This window comes from Dioscorea cayenensis, chromosome 10 (genome assembly GCF_009730915.1).
Source record: "Dioscorea cayenensis subsp. rotundata cultivar TDr96_F1 chromosome 10, TDr96_F1_v2_PseudoChromosome.rev07_lg8_w22 25.fasta, whole genome shotgun sequence".
Lineage (NCBI taxonomy): Eukaryota > Viridiplantae > Streptophyta > Magnoliopsida > Dioscoreales > Dioscoreaceae > Dioscorea > Dioscorea cayenensis.
The window spans coordinates 9,233,041-9,257,849 of NC_052480.1; the positions used below are offsets into that span (position 1 = coordinate 9,233,041).

The 24,809-nt window shown below is 33.9% G+C and overlaps 3 protein-coding genes across 6 annotated transcripts; 1 reads left to right on the forward strand and 2 right to left on the reverse strand.

The window, feature by feature from the left end:
* Positions 1 to 4,020: 4,020 nt before the first annotated feature.
* Positions 4,021 to 5,669, forward strand: LOC120270986 (probable pyridoxal 5'-phosphate synthase subunit PDX1.1). Of its 4 annotated transcripts, none has more exons than XM_039278073.1 (2): positions 4,021 to 5,033; positions 5,399 to 5,669. In XM_039278073.1, the coding sequence occupies exon 1, from the start codon at positions 4,054 to 4,056 to the stop codon at positions 4,990 to 4,992; it is 939 nt and encodes a 312-aa protein (XP_039134007.1). In that variant the 5' UTR covers positions 4,021 to 4,053; the 3' UTR covers positions 4,993 to 5,033; positions 5,399 to 5,669. The 4 variants fall into 4 exon arrangements, with proteins under 4 accessions (XP_039134007.1, XP_039134008.1, XP_039134010.1 ...); XM_039278074.1 differs by having other exon boundaries at positions 5,437 to 5,669; XM_039278076.1 differs by having other exon boundaries at positions 5,519 to 5,669.
* Positions 5,670 to 7,216: 1,547 nt separating this feature from the next.
* LOC120270286 (probable polygalacturonase At3g15720) lies at positions 7,217 to 7,725 on the reverse strand. The gene is made up of 2 exons (XM_039277304.1): positions 7,443 to 7,725; positions 7,217 to 7,357 (listed from the first exon to the last, which is right to left on the reverse strand). The coding sequence occupies exons 1-2, from the start codon at positions 7,641 to 7,643 to the stop codon at positions 7,217 to 7,219; spliced, it is 342 nt and encodes a 113-aa protein (XP_039133238.1). The 5' UTR covers positions 7,644 to 7,725.
* Positions 7,726 to 12,514: 4,789 nt separating this feature from the next.
* Positions 12,515 to 19,234, reverse strand: LOC120270885 (eukaryotic translation initiation factor 4E-1-like). Its single transcript, XM_039277959.1, has 5 exons — positions 18,902 to 19,234; positions 15,004 to 15,169; positions 14,794 to 14,919; positions 12,828 to 12,893; positions 12,515 to 12,736 (listed from the first exon to the last, which is right to left on the reverse strand). Exons 1-5 carry the CDS (start codon positions 19,177 to 19,179, stop codon positions 12,686 to 12,688), a joined length of 687 nt encoding a protein of 228 aa, XP_039133893.1. The 5' UTR covers positions 19,180 to 19,234; the 3' UTR covers positions 12,515 to 12,685.
* Between the last annotated feature and the right edge of the window lie 5,575 nt (positions 19,235 to 24,809).

The following is a 24,809-nucleotide window of genomic DNA, read 5'->3' on the forward strand; positions in this document are numbered from 1 at the left end:
AGTATATAAAAGTATTTAAATAAATTCTTATGCAACAACAAGATCCACAACATGTAATACGATAGAAGTTAAACTTGGCAAATAACTCTATTTGGTCCATAATTATTGAAAGTAAAAACTTATTTTTGGTTTTTGTTGGTTTTTTTATTTTTATAGGTTTTTGAAAAATTATCTTCCTTTCACCATGGACATTCTCTGTTGTCTCGTTCAACCTTACCGTCTTAAAGTGTACTAACTTTTCTTTGTCTGCGGTACTAGGCCACCCATGTAGAGTCTCCAGTTTCCAAAGCCTGAGTGCTCCATTTTGCATAATTACTTAGAAGAGTAATTTTTTGCAATTCAAATGATTATCTTTTAATATGTGAGAGTTCATCCTTTCCAACTTTCAGAGTTCAGACTTACCTCCACACTCTTTTTCCCCTAAACGGACCTCCTGTCCTTCAGACGGGTACTTTTTGGTGTTCTCCAGTTTGTCTTACTCCTCATATTAGTTAGATTAACTCTTTTCACATAAAAGATTCATTTTTAAGCTCAAAATATTTTTGCAAAAGATCTGTACAAAACTCATTTTCTTTTTAGATTTTTAGATAAAGGTTCATGGATCAAATTAAAGTCATACTACCAAGATAAAACTTACTATCTACATGTTGGGGACCCCGTTAAGGGTTTTACCCCTGCATGGTAAATATTATCTTGAGGTTGTTGTTGAGGAAAAGTTATTGTAGCTATGATACCACTAGAACCTCCACGCCGTCGTCACGCCAGCCTAGGGAACGATGAAGAGGTTGTTGAGGATGCCGTTCAACTTACTCGGGATGCCGGAGTCATCCTGGGTGAAATAATGGTTAGGGCGGAAGCTTGCTTGAAGAGTTTTATAGAGTAGAAAGCATGAATAAAAGAGAGAGAGAGAGAGAGAGAGAGAGAGAGAGGATTATTCACAAAGAGGTTTCTCTATTGCATTAAGAGAGATGAGAGGGATTTCCCTAGTGGTGTCAAACGGGCCGTGCCGGACCGGGCCAGGCAAGAGTTGGGTTGTGCTTAGCCCAAGCACGGTGCTACAGTACCGTGCCCGGGCCGTGCTGGGCTAAGGGTTTGCAGCTCGCGGCCCGTTTTGGGCCAACATGGCTTGGCACGCCAAATGCAAGTTTTTTCCATTTTTTTTTTAAATATTTTTTGTTTTTTTAGTCAATAAGGCATTTAGTTCTATGTTTTTGAATTTTAGGATATTTTTTTTATATGTTTTTAGCAAATTTAGGGTATTTTTTATATTTTTAGGGTTTAAAATAAAAAATATAAATATAATATAACCGGGTCGGGCCACGTTCTAGGCCAACCTTGGTGGTTGGCGGATCGTGCCGGCCCGACACAATTTCTAGACGGGTCGTGCCGGCCAGAGCACGCATAGTGCGTGGGCCGTATGGGCCCGGGCCGGGCCGGCCCGTTTGACACCACTAGATTTCCCTTATGATGGGGGAAGTTATTTCCTCATCTTACAAACTAAGGGGCCTTATATAGGTTCCAAGACTTAACCCTTAAGTCATACTATTTATGACAAGACACTTACCAAACTTACCTATTCCTAACAAGATACTTACCAAACCCACTTATTACAAGCATGTCATTCAACAGTATAACTACTGTTGCTACAGTTGCAAACTTATTTTACACACTAAAAAAAATAAACACCGACTCTTTTACATAATAAAACCAAACAACACTGCTTCAGTCCATAAAGATGTTGGAGTCTATAAAAGATCTGAAACAGGGGAGATTTCCTAGTCTTCCATCATGTTAGCTAGATTTTGTTTAGCAATATCATCCAAGCCTTCTGGAGATCCTTCTGGACTTGGTAGCATTAAAATATCTGATGGGATACTTAATCTTGAGTAATCTCCATAGCGATACTCTCTTGCCCATGAGCATACTTGTTTCATGTGTAGTTCAGGAGCTGGCATTTGTGAAATAAGATTTGGAAAAGAACAGTACATGGGGAACATGTACTGGTCAACATATACCTTCATGATTTTTATTTCCAACACCATTTGACACCTCTGGTTGTCAGTAATTGTGGGGCAAGTTCTTTTCCAATTAGTGGAGATTGTACATGCTTGCCATAGCTTCATTTGTCTTTTAATATCTCTAGGAATAATCATTTCTTCAAGTCTGATAGGAGTTACCCTTTCTTGTTCAGGCTTATGATGGCGAAGAAGAGTGATCTTGATATGATGCCTTGCTTCATCGGGATAACCTTCATCATAACAAGGAGGGATTGAATTTAATTCTAGATTTACATACCCATCAATTTGTAACCCAAGAGCTTTGAAGAATTTGTGTAGAAGATGTATCAGCTGCCAATAGTTATTTAGAAAATTTGCTTGCTCCCGAGTTGTCAGCATAATTCTGGACAGGTATCCATGTTTGAAAAAATTGTTGGCTTTTATCTGGACGCCATTGATTTCTTGGTCATGCCATTGTGCCATATCTAAGGAACATTTTGACCACAGTAAAACCTTGTTCACATTGACATCCAGTATCTTTATGGGCTAGCTCTCTGAGAACATTTTCGGCTATTACAAATCCTGCTGGAAGGATTTCTTCTTTTGCAAGTTGTCTTAATACTTTTTGCTCAGAGATAAACTGGTCATATTGAGCTGCCATCACTTTCTTAAAAATGAGTTGTTTTACTTCTTCTATTGGTTCTTTAAATACTTCAAATTTCTCCATTCTTTGTGAAATTTAGGATCGCCTTGGGATGTGTGTTTGGGCTATCCTTAAGATTTGAGATTGCCTCGAGATATGTGTTTTCAAGGGCAATCTTGTAATGTGCATTTTGCCTCGAGATATGATCTCAGGGAAAATTTTATAATCTGTATTTTGCCCCGAGATATGATCTCAGGAGCAATTTTGTAATTTGCATTTTGTATTTGCCTCGGGATTTGCATGCTAGTCCAAGACAACCCAAATAATTTATTTTAAAGGAAAAATCCAAAATCAATTAAGATTAGGTAATTTAAATTTAAATTCCAAATATATCCATAATTAGTATTTAATTAGGGTTTGGGTCCTATTAAGACATTGGGTTCTAGTAGGATATATGTTATATTATTTATATATAAACAATAGTTATTAAAAAAAATATTAAACTGAATTGGAGATTTATTAGTGAAAACTTGAACTTTCATACATATATATATATATATATATATATATACATACTGTAGTAATAAAATTAACATAAGATAGAATATTTATCATTTTTAATTTTTCAATTTGATAAATAAAAACTTTAATTGTATCCTATATTTATATTTTAAAAACTATTTCAAAAATATACATGTTAAGTAATTGATTGATTAATCATAACTTAAACTTTGAAAGCAATATATGATTAATATCATAATAAATAAAAGACTTTAATTCATCATGAGTTAAATTAATCTAATCCTATATTTTACGAAATTAATAAGATAATTATTTATATTTTAATAAATACAAATATATCTATATTATAATATATATATATATATATATATATTATAATATTATGATAATATTATAGAATTTTGGAAGGAATTTTTTTTTCTCACAGCTTGAGATGTCATAGGACTTTTCTACTTAAATATATAATATATGATATCTGATATGAAAAAAATATTAATTTAATAAGTAAAATATTATATTTATTATTATTAATTTTATAATTTAATAAATAATATATCAATTATCATAAAAAAATAATCTTTTTGTATTTTTAATATTATAATTATAAATATTTAGTATTATTATAATATTTTATTTATGTTTTGACGGGAGAACTTTGTGTAAGAGCTCGATAGGTATCCTTTAAACTTTGCTACTCTAATATATATCTATAATAAAAGATATAAGATTATAAAAGATGAACACAAGTAAATAAACATAAAATATATACTTACCTTTCAACAAATAAAAGATATGGGTTTCAAGCCCGGCCCATCTAAATAAACCAGGGTTTCTCTATAAATAAAGCAGCCAGCCAAACTTGGTTCAAAACCCGAGAAAGCGAAGGACGAGATGGAGGACAGCGCGGTGGTGACGGTGTACGGCTCCGCCGCCGCCGCCGCCCTGACGGAGCCCAAGAAGTCGACGTTCTCCGTCAAGGCCGGCCTCGCCCAAATGCTCCGCGGTGGCGTGATCATGGACGTCGTCACACCCGAGCAAGCCCGCATCGCCGAGGAGGCCGGCGCCTGCGCCGTCATGGCCTTGGAGCGCGTCCCCGCCGATATCCGAGCCCAGGGCGGCGTCGCCCGCATGTCCGATCCCGGCCTCATCAAGGAGATCAAGCGCGCCGTCACTATTCCGGTCATGGCCAAGGCTCGCATCGGCCACTTCGTCGAAGCTCTCATCCTCGAGACCATCGGCGTTGACTACGTCGACGAGTCCGAGGTCCTCACCCCCGCCGACGACGAACACCACATCAACAAGCACAACTTTCGCGTTCCCTTCGTCTGCGGCTGCCGCGACCTCGGCGAAGCCCTTCGCCGCATCCGCGAGGGCGCCGCTATGATACGCACCAAGGGCGAGGCCGGCACCGGCAACGTCGTCGAGGCTGTCCGCCATGTCCGCTCAGTCATGGGCCAGATCCGCGCCCTCCGCAACATGGATGACGATGAGGTCTTCGCCTATGCGAAGAAGATCGCTGCGCCCTATGATCTTGTCATGCAGACCAAGCAGCTTGGTAGGCTTCCTGTCGTTCAATTCGCTGCCGGTGGTATTGCTACTCCGGCAGACGCCGCTCTCATGATGCAGCTGGGTTGCGATGGGGTTTTCGTTGGTTCTGGGATTTTCAAGAGCGGAGATCCGGTTCGCCGAGCCAGGGCCATCGTTCAGGCTGTCACTAACTACAGCGATCCGGAGGTTCTTGCTGAAGTGAGCTGCGGACTTGGCGAGCCCATGGTGGGAATCAACCTCAATGATTCTGGTGTCGAGAGGTTTGCTCGGCGATCTGAGTAAGATCAGATGCTGCATCTGCTTCAAATGAAATCAATGATATGGTAATTCTTTATGTTTGGAGTTTCTCTTCTAAGATATCAGCTGATGGCATTGCATTTGCTTTACTTTAGCAGTTAAAAAAAGAACAATTTGCCATTTTTTTTTTTCTGATTCTGTTTGTTGTTATGATATTCTCTGCTCCTGCTGGCCTTTCTTTGATTCACTTGGGCTATGTTTGTATTTAGGGAAAATTGGGGGAGAAAGGAAAAGTTTTAACCTTTTTCTTTATTTTTTTTTGCTTAAGTATAACAAAATAGAAGAAAGTTATTGGCTTTATGCTTAAGAATTTGCTCTCGTAAGGAGTTTGATGACATGTACTAATGTAGTTGTGTTGAATAACTACTTTGCACTCTTCTGCTTAATAAAGCTGGAAGTTTCAGCAGAGGAACTTTTTGTTCAGAATAGGCTTTACTATTGATGCATCTGAGGAGTCTACAGTATTGTTTTGAAGGAAGCTTAGCATTGTTTGAAGTTATTTTTACTGCTGCAGCTTTTCCGGACGGACGTTTTCACATGCTATTTAGTAGAATGATGGAGTTGAATCCATGTGAAATTTTGTCTCAAATGTGATTTTACTTATTTTGTTTAGTCATGAAGCATTGTAAAACTTGGCATTGTAATAAGTTTTTTGTGGATCATGATTATAGAGCAGAATTATAAAACACTTAATTTATTGAACTAAAGCTCAGATAGATTCTATTCTTTGCTGAGAGAGGCTAATATTTAATCTATGCTGTTTCTAATGATTTTGTTGTTGGTTTATTAGTAATCAGAAGTATCTAGTAATGCTCCTCTCGTTTATGTTTGAAATGTGTTAATTACTTCATTGGGCAGTCTATATATAAGGTTGTTGAGCCTCCAATCAAGGCTTTTTATAGTCATGACAAATTTGAAAGTGCAAATTATTATTATTATTATTATTATTATTATTATTATTATTATTATTATTATTATTTTATTTTATTTTATTTTTTTGCATCATATGGCATATTGTATTAGTTATCACATAGTCCAAATGGTTCATGCTCTATGAAAACCCATGCAAAGTTTTGTTTTATCATCACAATCAATGTTTACTTAAGATCTCTCCTTTACAATTTAATCACCTCATCAATATTACAAAATCATGTTGAAACTTAAAAGCTTTAGAACAAATTTGAAGATGCATCTTTTGTATCATATGTTGAAGTTGCACATTTAGTATTTCCAAATCATCTTGAACACTTGTCTCATGTTGTTATTAACTTATTATAACTATTCTTCTTTCGGTTTAAATATTAAATGTTGTAATGCCTTGGTGATATGCCCACATCCATCTCCGCATTCTTATCTCTTCTACATGTCCTATATGAATTTTTTAAGCAACATTGTCAACCATGATCATCGCATGCCTATGTATTGCTAGTCCTGTAGGTTTTTCCTTTCAATTCGATTATGTGGCACTTCATTAACACGTGCATTTCATTCATCCAGAGCTAACCTTATAAACCAGATCTTCCTTAACCTCATATTAATTTTGAATGATTGATCAAGATATTTAGAACAGTTATGGTGTATATTCTTATCTATGTTTGTACATCTGCTGAAGTCTCCATGTTATATAAGCCTTTGACTTTGACGTATACTCTGAATATTTCTAAATGCTTAGTGTGCCGTACACTTTAGTGCTAGGGTGATCAAAATTTCCATCTTATTTCTTTCTTTTGTTAATTTCAATTTGATCATTTGATACAATGTTAATCTCCAAGTCCAAGGACTCCAGCAGTTATCTTGAGAGTAGTGTTTAGTTTGGCTAGCTTTTTTGGTGCTAGTTTGATTCATGCTTATCTTTTTTGACCGCCAAAGTAGAAAACAGTGCTCAAATGTATAGACAGATATATGGGCAGTAGGAAAGCTAAATTAATGAAAAAACTACTTTCCTTCACACTAGCATTCTTGCAAAAGCTACTTTCCTTCACACTTGCAGTTGCTCCCACAATGTTCACTGTATCCATTAAAATGTCTGTGCAACCTACACTGTCACTGCAACTCAGATTTATCGCTACATCACCGGTTGTCATCCCTGACAATCCGATGTACTTCATATTACCTCACTTTAACTGCCGATGTCTTCACTGTACATACATACATATTTGCATTCATATCAGTATTTGTTTAATCATATGATTGCATGAGAATGCACGTATTAATTTGTTACATTTACCTTAATGGGACAATTATGGGCGATAGCTTCATCACAGTAAAATTGGTCGATGACTATCGGATGATTGACATTGGTGATATTTATGTTTTCAAATGTTATCGCCCTCGCATAATTCGACCCTCCCTGTGTGTTTAGGCGAAATCAATTTCATACAAGATGTAATGTGTTAATTAAAAACAGAGATAAATTTAAATAGTCAGTAACTTACCTGCCATGTTTTGATTCTTGCACCATTCAATGTGTTGTAGAATTGGCAACTTGTGACTTGAATTTGTTCTACTTGAGCTACAGAATCATTCTTTCCCAAACGTCCAATGCTTATGCCATGACCAGGCCCACAAGATACCGAACTGATATTCAGATTTGAGGTTCCAGTTCCGGTTTCGATTGAAATGTAATCATCACCCATTTATTCATGTCGATTATTAGTAACTACTACTGATAGTTTATGTACTAATAGATGCAAACCAATCATGTATTAATGATGTAAATTGCCGGTTCCGATGTTACACTGAAAAATATCAGAATGAGTGGTTTGTTCGATGTGGATGCCATCAGTATGTTAGGACTATTTCCAGGAGCAGTTATAGTTAGACATGGCCACGGTTCGAGAACCGCCCGGGTTACGGGATTCCCTCGAATCGCGGTTCCGAGTTCAGGAAACCTTGAACCCGGGAACCGAACCGCCTAAAGCAAGGTTCTCTGGCGGTTCGGTTTTGCTCGAGCGGTTTTGGTTCAACTGATTACTGATTTTGTGCGTTCATACTAGTTCGGTTTATTTTTTTAACTAAATAATTCAATAATTCAAATTAATTAACACAAAAAAATACAAGAATTAATTTAATACTAATATAAGATAGTAGGTTAAGTTAGCAGGTGATCACGGTATACCCGAGGTTTTCAATGTTTTATTTATTTTGTTGTTATTATTTTTTTAATGTTCATGTATGTTATTTGTTTTTTTCTTTTAGGAATTGTTTTTTATTTTTTTCCTTTTTCTTTTTTTGATTTCTAGTATACTTATATAAGTTGCATAGTTTACTAAATTGAAAAATCTTGGGAGTTTTATCTATATATTGAATATATATATATATATATATATAAATGATCAACAAAAATCGAGCAAATTGATATATATACACATATATATTCATGTTTATTTTATTTTTATTTATTTATATATTTTTAATGATTCAAAATGTTTTACATGAGAGCATTTTACTCAAGATATTTTCATTTATATAAAAATAAATATAATTTAATATGAACTACGTTAATTTTGTAAGTTTCAAAACTGGAAGATATATAAAGTCTAATCTTTGTTTTTATATTAAATTATAAAAAAATAATATGGAAATCTACTAAAAGAATTGAATATTTAAGTACTTCTAGTTAATTAAAATTGTTTTAATAAATCCATATTTAATTTGTAACCTAATAATTTGTGGCATAATCAATTAATTATAACTCTATCCTCTTGCATGAGTATAAAAGTTTCGCATGGCGACAAGACATATAAATTGGACGAATGTCACAAATCGACCTAATATGCTAATCAAGTATTCGTAATCGGACTCTAATCAATAATCAACTTGGTTAATATCTTTAATTAATTATTTAAAATATCTTTTAAACATGCAATTACTTAATTAATTACTAATTAATGATATTAACAAAATAAAAAAACCTAATCATAAATGACGTTATTTATATAAGTATGACATTATTCATATTATATTTATATAATATAATATGAACTTTTATTTTTGAACCTTTTGGTTGAGCCGTATGTATCGGGCTGATTGAATCAGCATATGGAACCCAGCGGTTCCACGTGTTTTTTAAATTTTGAAAACCGGAACCGAACCTTATACGAAGGTTCGGGTTCCGCTTTTTAGGACGATACTGGTTTTTCCGGTTTGGCTCTAGTTTTTTGGCGGTTCGGTTCGGTTCGGCTCCACGGTTTCGGTTCAAAATGGCTACGTCTAGTTATAGTCAATCCTTTCAAATGCACCCCACTGCACTTTCCTACGCTTATGTGCTTTTGCTGTGCTATTCTTAAATTTCAGACTTTTCAATTGGACATTCTGGAAACTCAATATTCCCGATGTCTGCAAATTCATCTCAAGATCAAACTTCAAAAAATATCCAATATATGTATTATTAAATATAATCAAGAATGTGTTATATATGTATAACTTACATCTTGTAAGTTATTGGGGCAGTTTTGAATAATAGACGACAAGCGTCTATTTTTATGAATATAAACAGTACTAGAACCCGGATGTACAGTATATTTATAGTATAAAAATAGTATAAGAATCCCGTGTGAACAGTGTATGAACAGTACGGGAACAGTACTATTGGGGGAGAGATTTGAACTCATGACCTCCTTTTTACACTTTGATGTCATATCATTGGGCTATCCAATGATTGACTGTTGGGGTAGTTTTGTATACAAATAAGAAGATGAAATACATTGTGGATATAATATATATAAGTTCAATACTAAATGTTAAACAGAATCTACATAGAGTTATAGACACGTACATGTTGAGTTTTGCACGTCCACCATGATGTTGCTAATGGATATGAATGTGATCCAGTGGTCAATTCCAGGTTGGCTCCACATTGACCCGGGTGTCAAAATATTCCCCTCAATCTGCATATCACACATATAACAAAGTAAAAGGGTGTGTTTGATCCTCAAAAATATGAGGGAGATACTAGCAGATTTTATTTTATTTTTTATTTTTGGTAAACGATGTGCGAATATAGTACGGAAGAAGTGATGAGAAACAATATAACTTGATGGTTTTTTTGTCCCACCGTTGTCATCCGGCCATGTCACTGATAAGTCATTAGTCACCATCGACCATCGAAACTGGCCACTGTCATCATCCCACCACATTCATTGGCCGGCTATTAATCATTGCCATAGGTCGACTATTAAAATAGTGCAATAAGGTATTACAGTAATTTTATCATTTTTTATCCAGTCATATTTTGTGGTGTTCATTGAACATCAAACATGAAACAACACAAGTACTTATGCTGTATTTCACCTATTTGTATTGTACTCATGTGCGAATCAAATAGACCAAAACTCTTTTATTTTTTCACTCCCCATAATTTTATATTTTAAAATTATTAACAATTAAAAGTATCAAAGTGGAGTGAATTTTGAGAAAAATTTCCTTTGGAGAAAAATACATTTATATTTACTTTAATGTTTTTGAGGAGGTTAAACATTAATTATATATATATATAATTGGTTTATCACTTTATGTAAAATAAAAAAATATATTATTAAAGACTAAACATGTTCTATTCTATTGTATTGTAAAATGTTACAATAACTGTGTGTGCCTCCAAGTGAAGGTTCAAAATTAGTTCTATGAATTATATCCAAATGTTTGTTTTGGTCCTTGTAAAAAATCATTTTGGTCTCTGAATTTCACATATAAATTTTATTTTTGATCTTATCACATGGTTATGGTTGTGATAGTTTGTTTATCTAGTAAGTTATTTTAATTTTTCTAATTGAAAGTAAAAGATCAAAATGAATATATTTCTGTAGTGTAGGAACTGAAGTAAATATATTTGTATTTTACAAGGACAAAAATGAGCATGTTTGTTTAACTCATAATTAAATTAATATTATTCCAGTAAAATCAACATTTTAACATAAATTAGATGTTCCTTACAAATTTTATATATGTTTTTAAATAATTCAATTAGTAGGATTAGTAAAAGAAAAGATATATATCAATCTTTAACAGAGTAATTACGGATGGGAATGTGTAGTACAATCAAGAAACACAATTTCCAAACCAAATAAGTTTAAATTTTCAAACTTAAACTAAACCAGCAACAAACTTGTTAAAAATTTTAAATAGACAAAAACAAATAATTCATATATTTTTACAAACTTAAAATTTTTTTCATAGCAAAATACAATAAATTGATTTTCAAAAAACTTTTAAAAAAAAATATTTCAAATAAAGTACTAAAAATAAAAATTAAAAAACTTTAAAGATTTGAGCTTGTTGAGTTGTCTCGGTGACCGTGGAGAAGATATATTTGTTTTTTAAGTTTGCAGATATAAAATTGGGGTTAAGAATTTTCTAATAATAATACCAGTAAATGAGTAAACATTTCAGTTATATATATATATATGGTCAGTCATTTAGACATATTCATAGATAATAAATCCACGAACATGTGTATGTTAATCATTGGAACAAAATCTAATGGTTAAATAGTGATGAATATAATTTTCAAATGAGTTTCATAATTTTATAATGTCTTTCACGCTGACTGAACTATAACTGTTGGATCAAACATCCAAATAGTGGCAGATTATTCCTTAGTATCCAAGGTGATTTGCTGTTACACACTCTCTCCCTTTCTATACTTATGCCTCTCTTTTATTCTTCCTCACTTTTACTTTTTGGTTTCTAGGGGCATTCTAAGAATGTTCCTAGAAACCTGGGACATTCTAAAAATGCCCTAAATAAATTATTGCCATATATATATGGATGCATACTTGTTTGGTTTTTGGTTTCACTTCTCATATGTTCTATGCTTTATATTTTGTGAAATAAATATATGGATTTAAACCTTCAATACCTGAAAATCGAATCCTAATAACGTGTTTTACATCACTATATTTATGATTTGAGTAAACCAAATATCTACTAAACTCATAAAAATCGTTATTATTCAAAGAAAACCAAGGTGAAACAAAAATTTAACCTAATTAAAATGACCTACTAGTCTTTAAAAGGAAAATTAAAATGGTGCATCTTTGGATTAAGAAAAATATATTTTTTTAATCCACATTGCATTCTTACAAATGACTTTAAACAAAACTTTTACACTGCAAACAATTAACATAAAGTACTTTTTATAAACAAAAGAAAATTGCCTGCATAACGCCTAGACAAATATGAAACCCTTATGCTTTTGAAAAACTTAAAATTATGTGCATACTACTAAATTTTTTAAAGTAGTAAATACATTAAAATAATGATTTAAACCTCAGCTTTATTAATGTGTTTATATATATATATATATATATATATATATATAATGCGAACAAACCATAAATTTAACCCTTCAAACGTTGCTTCGAAGGGAAATGAAATACTACCACCAAAGAATAAATTCACTTATAAATGAGACTATATGTGCAAAATAAAATAAAATAAAATAGATATTTTTACAGGTATATATACTGAAAATAAATTGTACCAAGAACAAAAGAAGTGCCACAACTGAAAAAATGAAGCAGCATGGAAGTCCATATTTTCTGAATATGTAAGTCAAACAAAGTTGTCCAAACCACAAGGCAACATTTTTGCCTCACAAATCACAAACATTACCAAATGTTCATATCATATACTCTAAATCATTTGATAACACAGCAGACAACTCTAAACAAATAACTCATACTGTATACCTACTCTTTGCTCCTCTATCAAGCTTCTTCGCATCGTCCTGTAAATAACAAGTATTACAACATGTTATGCCGGCAAAATAGCAAAATATATATAGATAAAATGCAATACTAATTCGAAGTCTCACTCACATGAAATATGAACCCAATGGTCTCTTTGGAATCCAGTAACTCCTTCCACTGCTTCCCAATGCTTATCTACAAACGGAAAAAAAAAAATCTAGCAATTATTAATATCATGTTGTGGCTGGAAAAAAAACTAGAGAAATTACAAGAAGTTGAAGTAATGAAAAATCGAAATGCAAATGGTGTCCAAAAATGTTGCTTGTCTGTTTATAAACAGTACATACACAGATACAAAAGCTTCTGTTGGAAAAAAAAAATCTCCAACAAAAGAACCAGTTTACACGCTCAATCCATTTACAATGAAATATCGGGTTAGTATATGTTGGGCCACTTCATGTAAACTACTCTCAAGACATTGATCGCATCTTGAGATTTCCGCAAATGCGGGAATGCCTTTTTCCCATTGAATTGCATCTCTTACCATATAAGCCCCTTGTTTTTGGATCATATGATTCATAAGAATGTATAGCAAGTCCTATTGAAAGCATAACGGTTGTTGCTTATGCTTAGCTACATAAGAATTATTAAAAATTACAAATAAAAATATTAACTCCCTCACCTAGAATTGGAAGAATTAACCAAATAAATTGACCAAACCAACAGAATAAGCTGAGCTCATTTGTGATCCAAATCTCTCAGCTTGAGCTAGAAAAAGTTTTCCTGCCTTTTTCAGAAAAGCTTATTTAAGTATCAATTCCTATCAGATAGGCTCGGATCAAATATAAATTGTCAACCAGGTGAAGGCTAATTCATATAGGCTTACAGGATCTCGGACAGGCTTTAATTTACTTCCGTGCATAGGCTGGAGTATTACAAGTCATACAGATAGGATTCAGTAGTAAGCTAAATGTATCAGAAGCCATAATAGTCCATTCACCAGTCTGTTCAACATCATCTTTTTTTATGACTGCCATTTATGGGCCAAGATGAGAATAAAGGGACCACTATAAAGGATTGGAGATTACAAGCTAACCTCAGTGAACAAATACTGTTTATTCAATATATGTTCAAATGACTTTCAATTGTCATACTCATTTATGTAGGGGAATATACGCTTTCTAGATGTAGACTGTACCTGTTATATGTAAGAGTGAAATACTAGCTTCACATGAAAAAGGAAATAAATTTGCTACCAGAATTGCAGGGAGACATGCAAGACATCAACCATTTTGGAATGACATTCTATGACCAGAAATGAATCATTTCTCAAATTAGAAAATTATTTACTTTCAGGCCACTCTCAAATTAGCAGAGTCAGTCATGCACAAAGTGGTTTTCCATAAAAAATAGCTTCATAACTTTTACAGGTGAAAAAACTCTTCACATACTTTCTATTTAAACATGCATGGACTAAGTGCTCAGTGAAAGAAACAACATTATGACAATGACAGTACTTCTATATCATTTGAAATAACAGAGAAATGCTCAGATAGGATGCTACTCATAAACAAAATTTAATGGACGATATATTCTGATAAGAAACACTTTATTCTATTTCATGAACCAGCTCTTGTGATAGCGCATCAAGTAATACAATTCCTAACTCATAATGCACTTCTTGATTAACTGGTCAAATTAAACTACACTCAACAAGATCTCTGATTGACAACCAAAGGTTCAATTCTCATACACTGAGATGATGCGATACGAAACTTCGCAATTTCACTAAATGATGCAATTTTCCATCCATACCCACTCCGAAAATCTTGCTGAATACTAAGGTTTTCTGGGTAGTCAAGCATTACCAGTATATATGATCATTGCCTCTAAGAACTGTAAAAAATCATAAAAAATATATATGATAGAAAACATTCGTTTGGAAGAATATTATGAATATCATGCTAGAATTCATGAATTAATTTCTAGCTTTATAACTAGAGTCATAAAAGCAAATATGCCACAAATGAATTTTTCACGTGAAGGAATAAAAATCTTAGTTACATTATTGAAAAATTTCCATATGGTCATTTACCTGAGCAGCTTCATTGGATGCATTCTTCGTCCATATAGCTATCCTTTCCTGCTTCCCACGTACATTAACAACTACTCCACATATTTCGTCACCAAAGTCGAATTGCTCACCAATCATCGCCAACAACTAATGAGAAATCAACGGAACCATCCAGTCATGCAGATATAAAAAGATGTTGACATGTATATTATTTCGATGGTAGAAACATACCGTATATAGCCAGACTGTGTCAGCTTTTCCTCTAGCACAGCTAATGGTCCATTTTCCTCCATTAGCACAAACTGGATCTTCCCATTTTGGCTCAATTTTGTCCTTAAAACAATAAAAATCTACTCCAACCGTCAGCTTGCTTGGGTGATGGATGTTATTGTATAGGCTGAAAAAGAAATTATAATACTTATTAAAAATACAAAAAAAGATTATCAAGTTCTACATACATGAATAAGTAAGAAAATATAAACAGAAGTAAAGAAATTCAACCAATATTAGCCTAAACATGTAACACAACTGAAAACATCTAGAAGTACAAATATCAGCTACCAACGCTACAAGAAGCTTTTCCCAACAAACTTAATCCCAAAGCAAAAGGTCATCTCCCTTTCCTCATGGGTATAAGCACAACAACCTCAAAGAATGGACGGAACAAAATTGCAAATTGCTACCAAGGTCAAACATCATTGTTCTCAAGACATACTTAACATCACTACAATGCTTTGCAAGTATCACACTTACTAGAGACAAAACGCACAGCCAAAAAAACTTTTATCTTTAAAAACAACTAATCTCAATTCAGCCAAAGTAAAAAAGACAGAATTTAAGGATTAGGTGATCATGATCCAACACAATTTTATGATGGATCAAATCAATATCCAACTTGATGCTACAAGGAATCGTTAATAGTCAATCGTTTGAATATGAAAATAAAATTATAAGATCAGGATCACAATCTCGACAGCCATGGTCAAAAGAGAGAAAAAGAAATATATCATCAAAAATTTGAATTCCAACAGGCTGAGGATCCACTAAACAGAAATAACTAAGTTTAAAACCATATCAATTGTAATTAAGGAGGCACAAAAGCTAGAAATTTGTGATATGGAGCTGGTTGAATAAGATACAAGGTATTTTATTTGGTGGGCCTCCATGCATAGTTTGCTTTTCACTCAATGTTGCTTTTTTTTTTCTTTTTGATGATAGCACGTGCACATTGATGTAATTGGACAATAAGGAAACTAGAATTTCACATTTCAAAAAGGCACAGGCCAATTAGACCTACTATTGCATCCCAACCATAAAAAACTAACAGATTTCTGTATTCATCCTATCATCAAACAATTTTCCAGCTCATGTAATATTTATCTAGCATCTCAACTTCGCCAAATTACACAAGGGATTTGCAATAAGGAACACATCAATAACATTAATAAGATATTCCACTAAATTATCCATCTGCAATTGCCATTTGCATGGAATAATCAATATTCAATGCAGTCCTACAAATAATAGCAGAAATGAAAGGTCTACAGATGCAATTTTAATAGTAAAAAACAAGCTTGCCCTATGACAAAATATCCAACTTTCATCAACCTAATTAAGCAACATCAACTTTTTTTCTTTTATTTTATCTTGTGTAGCTCAGAAACCAAGGTACAGTTACAGTCTTCTAGTTCATTTAAATGTGCCACTATTTAAACCAAATCTATTAGCATGCAACATAAGGAAACTAAACAACTCAAGTATAAGACACTATTAACTCTAATACAGTGTAATTAAAAGCACTAGGCGCCCTTAAGGTGCTAAGACTTTTTATTGCCCGAGGAGAGAGGCACCACCAAAGGCGCACACCCGAGCGAAGTAAAATGCTAGTTAATAAATAATTTATATATATATATATATATATATTTTTTGGAATTATTAAAGTCAAGCAAAACACTTCCTGAAAGTCTAAAACTACTCAAGTTTTTAGAGCGCAAACTCTATCTTCAAAAGTCATCTAGTTCTACAACATCATCCTCCTCATCATCTAAACTAGCTTCAACTCTATCACTAGATTTAGAGTGCAACTTTTGTTGCCTCTTCAATTTTTTTCTAATTAATTAGTTAATCTCTTAATTTACTCATTATTTTTTAAAACATAGCAATTGTACACGTAAATCACCTAGTTTTTCTCCCCTAAATTTATTTCATTCTTTATTAGTAAGTGCGCCTTTTTCAAATCATCTAGTTTCTCTCCTAAATTTATTTCCCTTCTTATCAGTAGGTCTGTCTTTTTAAAAACGCTTAGTTTTTCTCCCCTAAATTTATGTTCTTCCTTATTAATATGTGTACCTTTTTAAAATCACCTAGTTTTTCTCCCCTAAATTTATTTTTTTCTTTATTAGTAGGTGTGTTGTTTTAAAATCCCAATTAACACCAGATAGGCACCCTTTTTTTAATGCCTGGCGCCTAGCAAAAAGCACATGCCTGGGCTCACCTCCTTCAAGGCGTTTCACCCTGAGGGTGTTGAGGTGCTAAGGCCTCACCTCGCCTCCTCACCTGAGCACCTAGGCGAGCGTTTTTATCGCTATTAATAACATTGCTCTAATAAACTAGCCATTTTTTCTCACAAATTCTGCAATCAACAACCTATATATATATATATATATATAGCTTGGGGTACTTAATATGGAAGGATAATTCTTAACAATATATAATATATATCTCTTAAGAAACTGTAACAGTTTCCATGCAATCAACATAAATACCTTATATGTCATTAATCCAGGGAATCAAGGGACTAGGCAATAAAACTTTCAACATCATCCAAATCGTAACAGAAAAGGGGAGAAAACCCAGTGGGCATGTCCAGAATCAATATCCCCAACATATTCTCATGGCTTTAACATCAACGGCATATTTCAATCAAGGAAAGGAAAACAAAAGAGCTTTATGAAATCATTTCTTAAAACGCTATTCAATCTTCTCTCATCAGCCCAAACACAAGAAAACAATTTGTCACCATGTTCACATATATTTTCATTAATTTCCTCTCATCCAAACACAACCAAATAGAAAACCCCCAAAATGGATCACCACAGTTTGCACCCTACACATTTTCCTCAAGAAATTCTTCTTGTATTGCTTTAGAAGAGCACATATACATATAAATAGGCCAACTAAACACATCAAATTACTCAAATAAAAAAAAGTTAGGAATTCTGGATAGGGTGCAAACCTAAACTATTGCTTGTAATACTATGTGAAACTTCTTTCATGTCATTTTCTTGTAAATGCGTTATCCATACACAGACACATGTAACCTAAGGTAACTAAGCCATCAAGTTACTCAAACAAAATAAAAAACATCTTTTTTTCCAACAAATGTTTGATGGCATGGAAACTGAAATTAGCAGTTGCACAACACATGATTTAACACTTGTAAAACTAGTTCACACTTCCATCATGGCAGTTTCTTGTAAATGCTTTATCTACACTATAACATAAATCAACGGAACCCATTAAATCACTCAAAAAAAAAACGTCTTTTTTGAATGGTGCTGAATGGAATAAAACCCTAAATTAGCAATTAGAACACTAAATACTTCAAGACTTATGTTATGAACCTAATGAACCTCTTCCATGGAATTTTTTTTTCTTGCAAATGCTTTATTTCTGCACAAGCACACATACCATAAGCTAATTAAACCATCAAACGACTTGAAACAAAACAAAGTCATCATCTTTATGGAGTAGTAGCCAAAATTAACAATTGCGATAACAGTATAGCACATGATTCAACAGTTGCAAAACCTAGTGCACACTTCTTTCATAGCGTTTTCTAGCAAATGATTCATCCAGACACAAGCCCGTATAAAAATAATCTAACCATCAAAAAGTTATTTTTTGAAAGATGCTAGATTAAATCAAAGCCTAAACTAAGGGATTAGAACACCAACCGATTCAACACTTGTAAACCAAATCAAAACAAAAGTATGAAAACAACATAATCATGATCATCTTATTAAGCAAACGAAAAAACCCAACTAAAAGCCACAAGAAAACTGATTCAAAAAAAGGAAAAAAAAAAACAAAAACAAAAAAACTAGATCAGCAGTAAAAAGGGGGAAACCTCCAGAAATCCTCGACGGTGGAGAAGGTATGGACGGGGCGCATGGAGCTACCCCAGGCGGCCTGCTTAGCCTTGGCGCTGGGATTATCGAACCAGAAGGTCCACGCGTGCTCCAGCGGGTGGGGCTGGAGAGGTTCCGACGCAGGACGCCTCCCCGGCGATGATACCACGGCTTCGTCATCGATCTCGCCTTCCTCGACCTCCGACGATGGATCCACCTCCTCTCTTCCTCTCTCCTGCGACGCCAGCTCCGCCCCCATTCCCGTTTCCTCCGCCATGGCACGAGAAAGACGAGATTGCTCGAGAGGCTTTTTTTAGCAGACAATCAGAAATGAGTTTTGGATTTTATAGAAGGAAATTTACATTTATACCCTTATAAAATTATATTTGGTTTTTGCTCAATTTGTTCCTGAGCAGATCCCTTCAAAATGGCTTCTGCTTCTTCAGTAAATGTCTTGGTAGAAGATATACCTTAAACCGACCTCTCTTTCCTCGTTTGCTCAGTTGAGAAGTCTTGTATTGTATTATAACGACTCGAGATGTGGATGGAAATCATCAATTAATCCATGTGATTTCCTGCTTGGTCGCTCTTTTTTTTGCTGCTAGCAATTGATAAAGTTGCTTTGGCTACTCCTTTTAAATTAGGCGTTTTGATGGGATCCTTAATTCTAGTCGGAGGAGAAATTACCAAACGCCAAGCATTCCCTTACGCTTGACGCCAATGAGTTTGGAAGGTTTGGATTTTTCAATCTTATGTCATGAGGGATATGACCTATGTTAGGCTCGATGGGTGGGTCTTGCAGTCAAGCTCCCTTCTGCCTTTGCACTCGAGGGCCAATCTCCGTCCGGCCTCCATTACCCCATTGAGGCCGAACCTAAACCTATGTTCGAGGATCTTACACGGCGGAGAGAACTCTTCTATCGTGTTGCATTTCCTTTGATATATAGAAGGATATATCACAGCTCTTCGAGTACAAAAGGTTCTTATGAAATAAAATAAAATAAAAAATCCCTCTAACTTCAACATCATAATTTGAAATTTTAGTCATGATTGAATGATATTTCTAAGTCAATTAACAAATGGACACGTAGACTGATTGTTCTCACTTCAGATAAAAAGAGTGTTTAAAGCAATCATGTCTATGGTACCAGGATTTCTAAACTAAAGACCCAAGTTTGGAATCTCGTTTCTCCCGAAGTTGGGCACATGTTCGACAAGGATGTTTGTGTCTGTGTCAATGGATAATTCGAGATCTCAATTGGCTGGACATGTCAAGCCCTGGTAAGGTTTTTCGCTTTGCATCAATTAAACCACATGCTCTACCGCTTGTGCGAGCTCCCGTCAATTCCTTTGAGTTTCATTCTTGCGAACGTACTCTCCAGATGGGATACTTAACGTGTTAGTTACAACACCGCATGGGTCGATATCCACAATGCCAAGTTTCCATCGTTTACGGGGCAAGTGTTCTTCGGAATGATTGGGCTTAAAGGGCAGGATGCTCGATTGGCAGGTTTCGAAGAAGATTGGCTTTCTAGGCTAAGGAAGGAACTTCCCGGCCCCATAATTCTTCCTCAGCCAGGCTTAGGCAGAATAGTAGAGCAAATACAAGTATTAGTAGTATAGCTAAAATGCATTCCTCATCATTGTCATTAATATGTTTACTCGTGGTAATTATGGCCTATCGGGTGAATCGATGACATTCTTTTTTGATTAACTTCCTCGCGTATGTATAAGACTGAATCCATTCAATTTCTAAAAAAGCATTACTAATCGGCAACTATAGTTTAGAAGGGCCGGGTGAATCATTTCACACTTGCTTAGCAGAAATAGAATACTGACTCCACTGCCTCTACAACTGCATCTAAATCAAGCAGGTTTTGTTTTACATGAAGAAGATTTTGTTCAGCATGTTTTATTCAATACTGGTAGGAGAAGAACCAGACTCGATATAGGTAAAAAAAGAAGGGATTGATTGATTTTCCAATATGCTAGTTTCAACAATTCTCGTTCTTTACATTTCTTCTTGCTCGATCAGGACCGTAGCTTTATGTAAGACAAAACACTCTTCCAAAGCAACTTGTTCAGTCTCCGTCTCAGTCGAAGGAGAAGTCTTAGTCACCTTTCTTTAACGTTCTTTCTTGAAATGATCCTCTGCTCTACCAAAAGAAAAACACCTAGTTCACTCGCTAGCGCATCTATGGCTGAATTTGTTAATAGAAGGATAAACACAAGGAATTAAAGAATTACAAATAAATGTGCTAAAAGAGTTTCATTTTTCAAATCGCAGGCTCAAGATGCAGAATCATTAGCCGTCAACTGTTCATAGTCAGCAGTGGAAGAGGAGGTAGCTTTGATTCTCAAGTCACACTATGGGCACGGAAGAGAACGAAAAATGGCAAAAGATGGTGGTCGTGGTAGGTTTAAGGATCTTACGTGGCAGGGTCGCTTCACAAAAGACATTGCTTAGGACCAATGGGTCACACTACAGGTGCACCCTGTTGACTCAAAGTACTCAACCTTCATTCTCCGAGCTATCAAATTCCTCCTTTGCCATTTTCGCTTCTAACTCCGTGTCATTTGATCTCGAGGAACTAATTTCGGAGCGGGGAATTTAGGGGCATTTCTTAGACTACGCTCAAAGCATTGACCCACTGGAGTATTTGGTGGCTTGAATTTGGGGTCACCTCTGAACTGAGATTGGCTCACCATCATTTGAACCACGTTTGCCTTTGAAATATTACAAATTTATTTATTTATTTATTTATTTTTATGTGAATACACATGTTGGCTGATATTGTCAGTGTAGGCTCTGAGTTTTCAATAGTTGTCAAGGAGTTTATCCCCTGGATAGTTATCACTTGTGTTCCTTTTTCTTTTTTATTGTTGTTTTGTCTCTTTTCCTCTCATATACCTCCATATCTAGTGGACGTTTTATTCTACTATTTTTGACACTTTGATTTGTACTTTTTTCCCCTCTAGTGAATGTGGTTTATCCATTAAAAAAATATAGAAACCCTAAAATTATTTCCCTTTCTCATGCAATTCATTAAAAATGGTGAACTCTATTGATTAATATAATACTTAAGGAAAAATTTTTTTACATTTGACAAATATTGACAGGTTAAGAAAAACTTTTTGTAAAAACCTTCCCATCCCGTTTTAATTCTTACCTTATATTTTTTTTAGGATTACACTCTCTTTAATTTTACTTATATCATTTTTCATTATACTTCATTATTTTTTTTATTATGTAATTCATAAAGATCGTTTATTTTAGTTTACCACAATGGTTCTATCACTATGAGTAATGAAACTATTAGATTTTTGTCGAATGATCAACCTTGTTTTTAGAAAATTTAAAAAGAATTATTGTATAAAATATAGAAATGACAGACGGTCAAAGAATTTCACATATCAAATATTAGTTGCCTATTTCTTTAGGTTATAGTAAGAATTTCTATCACTTATTTAGATTACGTAATACTCAAAATGTTCGAATGATGTTTGACTACCACAAAAAATTTCTCAGTATTCAAATTATTGAATTGTACATAGAGCTTGGTGTTGCAACTTCCACATGTGGTTCTTTTCAATAATAAATCAACGGAGATGACAATATTCTACATGATATATTATGAGAGAGGATTTCATTAGCCTAACCAGTTAATAAAAATCAAAAAGAAAAGATTTCGATAAAATAGAGGCCATGGGATGATTTACCATGTAATGTTGGTTTCACTATCTCACAACAACCATCAAATCACCGGCAAATCAGGGACTTGAAATGCAACCGAATGTAATCAAGTTACATACATTTAGATGTTGGAACTTCCTGTCATAATATTCACAAAAACAAATTTGGTGGGGACAACACCAAATATAAAAAGTTCCAACATTGAGTGGCGGATGATACTTCATTTTCAATAGCTATTCTTTTGAAATATGCATCAAAGTTGGTCTGTCAGACATAGGGATGTAAATGGGGCCGGGAATCCCCGTTCCCTCGGGGACCCTCCCCGGCAGGGCGGGGATTCCTCGAAATAACCCCCTGCTGGGCGGGGAACGGGGGAAAATCCCTCCCCGCCCCGCTCCCCATGGGGATCCCCGCGGGGATTCCCCATATATATATAATATATATATATATATATATATATATATTGAAAATAACTCATATGATTAGTTATTTATTTTTTTTAAAATAATTCAATATGAATATAAGATTATAAAGACCAAATATTTGGGTTTCAAACAAATATATTTTTAGTATTTATTAATAATGTTTTAGACTTTTAGACTTTAAGTAATACTAGTATTACTCCCGTGTGATGTACGAATATAATTATATGAAAATTTTTAAAAAAAATTAATAAATTTTTTTCTTTATTTTCTATAGAAATTAAGGTAAAATTAAGATTAAATAAAATAAGCTATTTATCAACTTCAAAAATATAATATTTTTATAAAATTAATTTTATTATATATTATGAGATAAAATAATATAATTTAGTGTTATGTTATAAATATTTTAATATTATTAAAATAATATTGGTAAAATTTCTATGAGAAATTGACAAGTGTCAAATAGGTTTTCTACTTTAATATATATATATATATATTATATTGATATATAATATTATTAGAATTTTATGTAATAAAAAAAAATTGGCGTGGGGCGGGGATTCCCCCGACCCCGTGGGGATCTCCGCGGGGGAGTGAGTGGGGATAATTTCTCCCCCGCGGGGAATTTGGAGGCGGGGAATCCCCGCCCCGTGGGAAGTGGGGATGGGGATGGGGATCCCATTCCCCGCCCCGCCCCGCCCCGCCCCGCCCCACTTACATCCCTAGTCAGATATATTAATCATAATTTATGAATAAAAAATAAAAAATTATAATAATACATATAAAAGAATCACATATTTTCAATCACAAATAAATAGAAATTAAAAAATAAATTATAAAACTTATTTGGCTTATTAAAAAAACCCTTTTATCCACAAGTAAAAGGTTGATGAGACTCTAATAATTCTGTGCTTATAGGATTGAAAAGTTTAAATAGTTGAGTTGTTTATATTTCATTTGAAGTTTATATAAAAATCTCCTTGTCTTTTCGAATCTTCAACCATCCAAATAACATCTAGACAATGCTTGAGTTATTTCTCATTGATTTATACTATTTATTTCCTTTGTTTAAAGTCTTATTACGAATAACTAATCTTATTTAGTTTTAGAGATTTTATCGGAGATAAAGTTTTTTTATTTTTTTAAGTAAAAGAAGTATTATATAACTTATTTATTCTACTAGGACATGGCTTTTTTCTCTACCTTTAGCTCCGTCTCTAGATTTTGGTGGCTATGAAGGTTCAAGTGGGTAATGATTTAGATTGTTAAAGGTAATAAAAAAAAAAAACAAACAAACAAAATATAAGTGGACGGGGAAATTAGGGGTGTTCATCTCGGAGGATGTGATCTGAAGTGAGAAAGTGATATTTTCCTGAAGTGGAGAGAAGTGATATTACTTCAAATACTTCTTGTGTTGATTTGTCAGAAAGTGATAATAAAATCAAAAAATTTAAGTGTTGGGTAAAGTTCTATGAGTTTAAAAAAGACTTTGAAAATGAAAGGAAGTGAGTTTTTATAAATTCGCTCACTTTCTACCACTTCAATAAAAAAAATATTGAAGTGAATTTAATTCAAAATACACTTCAATACAAATGAATACAAAAAATGAGAGAAGTAGACCACTTCTCCCTGCTTCCTCCAAAATGAACTCCTTTGAGAAAAGGTGCAGCTCGAAAGTGGAAAACATGAGGCAGAGAAAATTAGGGCTGGAGAGTCTTATAAAAGAAGAGAGCTTGGTTGCCTAATACATGACAATGACCATAGAAAAAGTTAAAGATTCTTATTTAA